This window comes from Physeter macrocephalus, chromosome 19 (assembly GCF_002837175.3).
Source record: "Physeter macrocephalus isolate SW-GA chromosome 19, ASM283717v5, whole genome shotgun sequence".
NCBI lineage: Eukaryota > Metazoa > Chordata > Mammalia > Artiodactyla > Physeteridae > Physeter > Physeter macrocephalus.
In genome coordinates this window covers 4,347,195-4,354,704 of record NC_041232.1, presented here as the reverse complement: position 1 = coordinate 4,354,704, position 7,510 = coordinate 4,347,195, and the positions used below count along the sequence as shown (strand labels likewise).

General features: G+C 54.2%; 1 protein-coding gene across 1 annotated transcript; it reads left to right on the top strand.

Moving 5' to 3' along the window:
• Positions 1 to 785: 785 nt before the first annotated feature.
• Positions 786 to 4,312, top strand: MTFP1 (mitochondrial fission process 1). Its single transcript, XM_007128659.3, has 4 exons — positions 786 to 978; positions 1,744 to 1,871; positions 2,245 to 2,477; positions 3,678 to 4,312. The coding sequence occupies exons 1-4, from the start codon at positions 912 to 914 to the stop codon at positions 3,748 to 3,750; spliced, it is 501 nt and encodes a 166-aa protein (XP_007128721.1). The 5' UTR covers positions 786 to 911; the 3' UTR covers positions 3,751 to 4,312.
• Positions 4,313 to 7,510: the final 3,198 nt, after the last annotated feature.

Below are 7,510 nucleotides of genomic sequence, written 5' to 3'. Positions count from 1 at the left end.
CTTTAGTAATCAATAACCCCACGTCCTCTCATTCTGTTCTGCTCATTTCCCTGAAGTCTTGTACCCCAACCCTGTTTCCCTGGCCTCATTCGTTCATTCGTGGTCCTGCCCCGAAGAGGCTCGGTCCCGTTAGACTCCAGTGCTTGATAGATGAGCATGCGGTAGGGACTCTAAGAGTCCAAGCATCCACATCACCAGGGTTCTCACCATTCGCTCCCCCAGCCTCATTTACTCAGCTCACCTTAGGAGCATGGGAACTGGAGCTGCACTGCCTGGAGTCAAATGCCGGCTTCACTACTCAGCAGTTATATGTCCTGGGAAAGTGACCTATTAGTATTTTTCCTGTGTCTCTATTACTCATCTGTAAAATGGGAGGGGGGGGGCGGCGGTGTCCCAGGCTGGTGGGAGGGTTTAAAGAAGTAATCCATCTAGAGTCTTTAGCCAATGGTCTGGCCGGTAGTAAACTCAATAAATGACGACTGTATAATTAATCCTCGAAACCGTCCCAGGACTGAACCTGTCCTGTTCCCCAATTAACAAATGAATAAAGTGAGGCACAGAGAAGTTACAGGCTCTTGCCCGAGGTCACAGAGCCAAGAAGTGTAGCATCCCGTATTTGAACCTCCGTCTCTTTGGTTTCCAACACTACAGCCAGTGCTAGAAGAGGATCGCGCCAACCGCTCGACTCCAGAGAAAACGTCAAGAAAATTAAGCTGTAAAACTCACACCTGGGAGAGGGGCTGCGGTGCGCGGGGGGAATTTGCAGACGCTCCCTGCTGGCGGGGACTACAAGACCTGTGCTTCAGTCGGGGACCTTCGGCTCGTCCCGTCCCGCTGCTGCGAACGGGAGTGCTGGTGGAAGCCGAGGCGGTAGTACACGCTGCAGCGACTGAGGCCAAGGAGGAAGCACCATGTCCGAGCCGCCACCGCGGGGGGCCGAGCGCGACCTTTTCCGGGACACGTGGGTGCGGTACCTGGGTGAGCGCGGGGCGAGGGGTACAGCGACCCCTACACCAAGTGTCTGGGGAAGCAGGGGTTGCCAGAAGCCGGTCAGGGACCTGGAGAAGGTGGGAGGGTCTTAGTTCTCATTTAGCCAGGGAAGAGACTGGGCTCAGAGAGGGTTCTGAACTTGCTCAAGGTCACACAGCTCTGGTATTCCCAGCGCTGCCCTCGGGGTTTCTGCTGGTCAGACTCCCAGGTGGAAGCCGCAGCTCAGCTAGGAGGATGGAACTGGGTGATCGGATCGCCTTCTCTGGCATGCCTGGCACAGGCTGTGGAGTCAGGGCATCTGGACTCCCATCTTGGCTCCTCACTGGCTCTAAGCCTTTTTCCTCCTTAGCAAAAAGGGATGAACGCAGGGTCTCGCTCATTGGGTGGTAATTGTAAGGGCAGAATGAGATAAAGTACATAAAGGCCTGGCATATGGTGAGCCCCTGGTCAGTGGGGCTGCCTTTAGCCTCTCTCACTGCCTGTTCACCCATCAGCTCAGATGCTTCTAGAACCCAGGCTGTGAAGGCAAGTGAGTGATGAGATAGGTGTCTGCTTTCAGCTCTTCCACGAGGGGAGAGTTGGGGTTGGCATCATGAGTACCATTTTATAGGCTGAGAAACTGAGGCTCAGAGGGGTAAAATCACTTGTCTAAGGTCACCCAGCTACTGCTCAGCAGACTGAGATAAGCTCACTCCAGTGCTCCCTTGTGGAACAACCCAAAGGCTCAGGAATTAAATATCCCCTCCCCACCAGGCTACGCCAATGAGGTGGGGGAGGCCTTCCGCTCCCTGGTGCCTGCATCTGTCGTGTGGCTGAGCTACGGTGTGTCCAGCTCCTACGTGCTGGCTGATGCCATTGACAAGGGCAAGAAAGCGAGAGACGTGAGTGTTAACCTGCCCCTCAACCCCCCACCCCCGTCCACTCCCCTTGTGGTCAGTCCACAACCCTGCATGTGGTTAAGTCCCTCTGGGACAGTCCGGTCCCCAAAACCTGGCCTGGTGGACTCCATACCCCGGTACCGTTTGTAGCATAGTGCACCCTGTCCCCAGCGCAGGTGACGTAGTCTATATCGTAGTCCTGGATATGAGTGAGTCCACCCTCAGCCCTGAATTGGTGGAGTCCAGAACCCAACACTAGCGTGGCTGTGTCCCCAACCCCCTTCACTTCCCTCTCCCTGGTCCAGCCTCGTGCCCCTTGTCCACAGGGTTTCCCGCCTCTGCCCCTGCTGGATTAAATGTCTCTTGTGCCTTCCAGGTGCCGAGCCCTGAGGCAGGCCGCAGCACCAGGGTGACCGTGGCCATGGTGGACACCTTCGTGTGGCAGGCTCTGGCCTCTGTGGCCATCCCAGGCTTCACTATCAACCGTGTGTGTGCTGCCTCTCTCTATATCCTGGGCACTGCTACCCACTGGCCTCTGGCTGTACGCAAGTGGACCACCACCGCACTGGGGCTACTGGCCATCCCCATCATCATCCACCCCATCGACAGGTGGGTGCTCCTCCCAGGCCCAGGGATCATCCACCCTACAGGCGGGGATAACCTTTGAGAGGTGTGGGGGTGTATCCACTTTTCACAGAACAGTTGTAGTGGAGGCAGGCCTGGCACTTGGGGCTCCTGAGGTAGAAAGGACAGTCTAGGCCCTTGTCATATGATCTGGCAGGTACTTTGGGTATAAAGGTAGGAGGTGCCATGAGAGTATGGGACACAGGACAAGTAAATTCCCAGAAAGAAAACTCAGTGTTAGAAAACAACCAGAGATAGGCAGGAACAGGTGCACCCTGGAAGGGATGGGTTTTGAGAAGTTTTGGTGACAGAAGCCCAACTGAAACTGGGTTAAGTAAAATAGGAATTGATTGTTTCACATAACTGAAAAGTCCAGAGTTATGCTACTTGGAGGCATGGCTGGATCCAAGCACTCAACTGATGTTATTAGGGGTCTGGGTCTCTCTGCTGGCCTTCTCCCCGCCCCACCCCGTGTTGGCTTCAGTCATTTTCCCTTCATGGGAACAGAGATGGCTCCCAGCAGCTCGCAGCTCCCCTCCCCCCAGCTTAGCAAGCCCCATAGGAAGCTTCTTTTTAAAAAAAAAATTTTTTTTGATGTGGACCATTTTTAAAGTCTTTATTGAATTTGTTACAATATTGCTTCTGTTTTATGTTTTTTATGTTTTGGTCTTTGGCCGCGAGGCATGTGGGATCTTAGCTCCCTGACCAGGGATCAAACCTGCATCCCCTGCATTGGAAGGTGAAGTCTTAATCATTGGACGGGCGGGGAAGTCCCCCCATAGGAAGCTTCTTAATAGTGACAGCAAAACTCCCAAGGAAGGCTGTCATTGGTCCATACTGACTGGGTGCCCATCCCTGAGCCAGCTTCCCTTTTCCGACTGGCCTGGCTTGGGTCATGTGCCTTCCCTTAGAACCAGAGATGGGGCCAACCCAACTAGACGAACATAGAGTGGGAGGAAGAGTCTTTCCCCTCAGGAACATAGCTGACCTTGAGGTCCTGTGTGAGTCTTTTACCCTCTCTGTGCCTCAGTTTTCCCAACTGAATAAAGAGAGGGTGATGGCTGACACCAGGATGGCACTTGTGTCCTGCGTCCAGGAGTCCCTTTCCTAGCCCTGACCTCCTGCCTCCCATTCCTCCATTAGCACCCCTTGGTTTCCTGCTCATGACCTTCCATTGCCCCACAGGTCAGTGGACTTCCTCCTGGACTCCAGCCTGCGCAAGCTCTACCCCTCTGTGGAGAAGCCCAGTTCCTCCTGACCCCACCCCAGTACCTGGCCTGTGGGTTGGCCCACTACCTGCTCTGTTCCAACTCCCTCCTCCTGCCAGGGGTTGCAGATGCCTAGCTCTCTGGGGTCCGAGGCCCTGGCACCTGAATGGGTTTAAGCTGGATGGAAACTGAGAGACCAAGACCTCAGAGCAGCAGCTGCAGTGACTCACAGACAGGACCTGAACCCCGTCTGCTTCCATGGAATCTGTGATACTGAGTTGGACTGGACTGTGAGTGGGCCCAGCCGTGTCTTTTGACAGGACAATAACATACTCCCATGGAGGGTAAGGAGACTAAGGCCCAGACAAGGCAAGGAATATGGCCAAGATCACTTGGCAAGCTGGCGAACTGCAGGATTTCCAGCGGCTTGGCCAGGTCACCCCATGGCAGTGTGGCTGATGGAGGAGCAGCAGGCACTTGGAGAAACACAGGAGTACACTAGTGGGGACCCTGAGGACTGATTCTCTGGCAGCCCCTTCCTGACGCAGGGGCTGCTGGGGCCTGGCTGGAAGGCAGCACAGCCCCCGGTCCAATAAATCCTCAAGAAGTTGAGTTTTCTCCTTTTCTGTTGGGGATGTGCGGGGATGTGATGATGGGGAGCAGGGCTGGGGGCCCTCAGAGGTGGAGGCTGATGTCTCTGGCAATGCATCACTCACAGTGGCTAGCACTGGGCCTGTCTGGTACCTCCCCGCCCATCAGTGCCCCCCTGCAGATGCCTGGGATTCCACCGTGGTGCTGCCAGTCTCCTTTGGGGTAGGCATTGCCCTCTTTCTGCGAGCCTCCTAAAATACACCGCTGGGAGGGGATCCTGTTGGGCAGATACCACCTGAGCCTGACTACAGCCTACTCTTCCCTTAGTTCACCCCCTCAAGGTAGCCTCTGACTCCCTAGAGCTGGCTTGGGAGCCTCCTCTGGGCTTCCTCCATGACTGTGCTGATAGCCTGTAGCGATCTTGGCCTCCACCTCTGTGAGCTCCTATGGCCAGGGCCTGCATCTATCCTGGAAGCTGCAGCCGCAACTCTCCCCTAGGTTCCTCCGCATATCAGCTGTGTGGCTTTGAGCCAACGGGAGTTTCAGTGGCCTCTCGGTGAAGTAGGGCTAAGACAGACTCCCCCAACCAGCCTGTGAGAGCTGAAGTGGGAGGTCCAAAGCAGCTGGCACAGAATGGGTAATTGCCTCTCCCAGGCAGCCCAGTCCTACTTCTGCACTGAACCCCTCCAGGGTAGGGTTGCCAGATATAGCAAATAAAATAACAGGATGAGTGATTAAATTTTGTTTGACTTAAACAACAAGCAATACTTTAGTATAAGTATGTCCCTAATATTACATGGAACATATATGCACTGAAAAGTTCTTCATTGTTTATCTGAAATTGAAATTGAACTGGGCATCCTGTATTTTATCTGCAACTCTACTCTGGGGGGCCATGCATGGAGGTGGAATGCCTCCCCCAAACACCCCAGCCCTGTAGAGGTGGGAAACACTCTCTCCAGCCTGTCTCTTTCCTGGGCAGGTGATGAGGGACAGTTCTTAGTGACTAGGCTAACTCGTATCATCCCATTTGATGGGTGGGAAACAGGTGCAGAGAGGTGAATGGACCAGAGGTGGCAGAGCCGGGTGTAATAGGAAATTGCTTTCCTGGGGCCTGAGAGGATGAGGCAGACCCCTGCTGGGATTGGGTGAGGGGAGATGCCTTTTCCCACCCTGGGGGCCTGGTGGCCTTTGACCTGGGGCATGCTGGGAGTTGGGTCCCCCAGTGGCCAGCTTCATGCAACGCTCAGGACCACCACAAGGAGGCAGCACCTCCAAATGTGCCCACCTTGGCTGGTTCAAACCACCTCCAGGTTATTGAGAAGAATATCTGTTATTGAACCGCTCCTAGTGGGCCAGGTTCCATGCTAAGCGCTTCCTGTGTTCAGGCTCATTTACTCTTTTTTTTTCTTTTTTTAATAAATTTATTTTATTTATTTATTTTTGGCTGCGTTGGGTCTTCGTTGCAGCACGTGGGCTTTTCTCTAGTTGTGGCGAGCAGGGGCTACTCTTCGTTGCAGTGTGTGAACTTCTCACTGCAGTGGCTTTTCTTTGTTGCACAGCACGGGCTCTAGGTGCGTGGGCTTCAGTAGTTGTGGCATGCGGGCTCAGTAGTTGTGGCTTGCGGGCTCTAGAGCACAGGCTCAGTTGTTGTGGCGCACGGGCTTAATTGCTCTGCGGCATGTGGGATCTTCCCAGACCAGGGCTTGAACCCGTGTCCCCTGCACTGGCAGGTGGATTTTTAACCACTGCGCCACCAGGCAAGTCCTCATTTACTCTTTACAGCCGCACTGTGGTTGGGTCGCTGTTGCCTGGAGTTGGAGTCACTCCAACTCCCACCTCCCCCGCGCCCCCCCAGCCCAGTACTGCTTCCTTGCCTACTGCCTTCCAGCCTATGGCTCTCTATGGAGTCCGAGGCAGAGCTGATTCACAGGCTGTGTGATCTTGGGCAAGTTACCTGACCTCTCTGAGCCTTGCTTCCTCACTGTACAGTTGTCCGTAATGACCCTCTGAAGCTGCTGTGAGGGTTACAGGAGAAATGGCTTGCAAAGCAGTTGGCCATAGTGGGGCTCACAGAGTTATTTAACCACTATTACGATTGTGGCAAGAGACATCCATTTCAAGGGCAAATAATCGGTAATTGTGCCATCAGATGACTAATCTAGAGAGAAAGTATGCCAATTTTATGGTTCAGGCATTCCAATCCTAAGAATTTATTCAGAGGAAATAATTGGATGATGATTCGAAGAAGTGCATCTGAGGGTGATCATCATGGTTTTATTTTTATAAGCGAGAAAGTCTTGGGCACTCCTTAAAGGTCCAGTGCATAAAGGAACATGCTTCTGATCTGATTCTGCTGCTGACTGAATCTCCCCAAGTTCCTCCTCTGTTCTGATACCTTCCTTGACTCCTGACAGCCCCCAGGATCCAGTCTGAACACCTCAGCCTGGCTTTCAGAGCCTCTGGGCCTACGCAGTCTCATCTCACCGTGACGCATCCTGCACCTCTGTTCTGCCTCCCCTGACTCCTGCACATCCAGCCTCTGCGCCTTTGCTCAGGCCATGCCACCTGCCAGGAATGCCCTCCCCGCCCTCATTTCCCTCTGTCCTCAGCCTTCAAGGTCCATCTCTAACGGTACCTGCTCCTTGAACCCTCCCTGGCTCCTGCCCCCCAGACAGAATCATCATCATGCTTCTCCCTCCTCTTGAACAAGAATCATCAGATGACACCCACAGAGAACATGGATGGAGCTCTTACTATGTGCCAGACACTGTGTGAAGCACTGTGTTACAGAAACTCCGTAATGGCCTGTGCGGCAGGTGCCACCATTATCATCCTACAGATGAGAAAGTTAAGTCCACTGTGCGGTGAGCCTTCCGCCAGCCTTATTAAATCCCACGTGAGTGAGGAGGGCTTCAGAACCTTTTCTAAAATCAGAAGGCATTGCAGGTGGGTGGGGGGCCCTGGTGGGAAGTGCTGGGCCTGACCTAGCTCAGCCGTGCCCTAGGCTCACGTGTGGGCTCCAGGTGAGGCTTGTTCCTTCTCCAGCCTTCTCTGGGCCAATTTAAGGAGGCTTGGTGGGGGGTGGGCAATGTTTCTTCTCATTATGGCTGTCCCCAGGGCACTTCTGCGTGTTGCTCGGGTCTTGCTTCTTGGTAAGGTCTGGGCATGGGTCTACCTTGGGAGCTGGGGTGGCGGGTGGCAGGTGGGGGGTGGCGG

Coding starts and splice junctions, on each gene's coding strand:
- MTFP1 (XM_007128659.3), top strand. CDS start 912: ATGTCCGAGCCGCCACCGCGGGGGGCCGAGCGCGACCTTTTCCGGGAC. Junction 979..1,743: donor CACGTGGGTGCGGTACCTGG/GTGAGCGCGGGG, acceptor CCTCCCCACCAG/GCTACGCCAATGAGGTGGGG. Junction 2,478..3,677: donor ATCATCCACCCCATCGACAG/GTGGGTGCTCCT, acceptor ATTGCCCCACAG/GTCAGTGGACTTCCTCCTGG.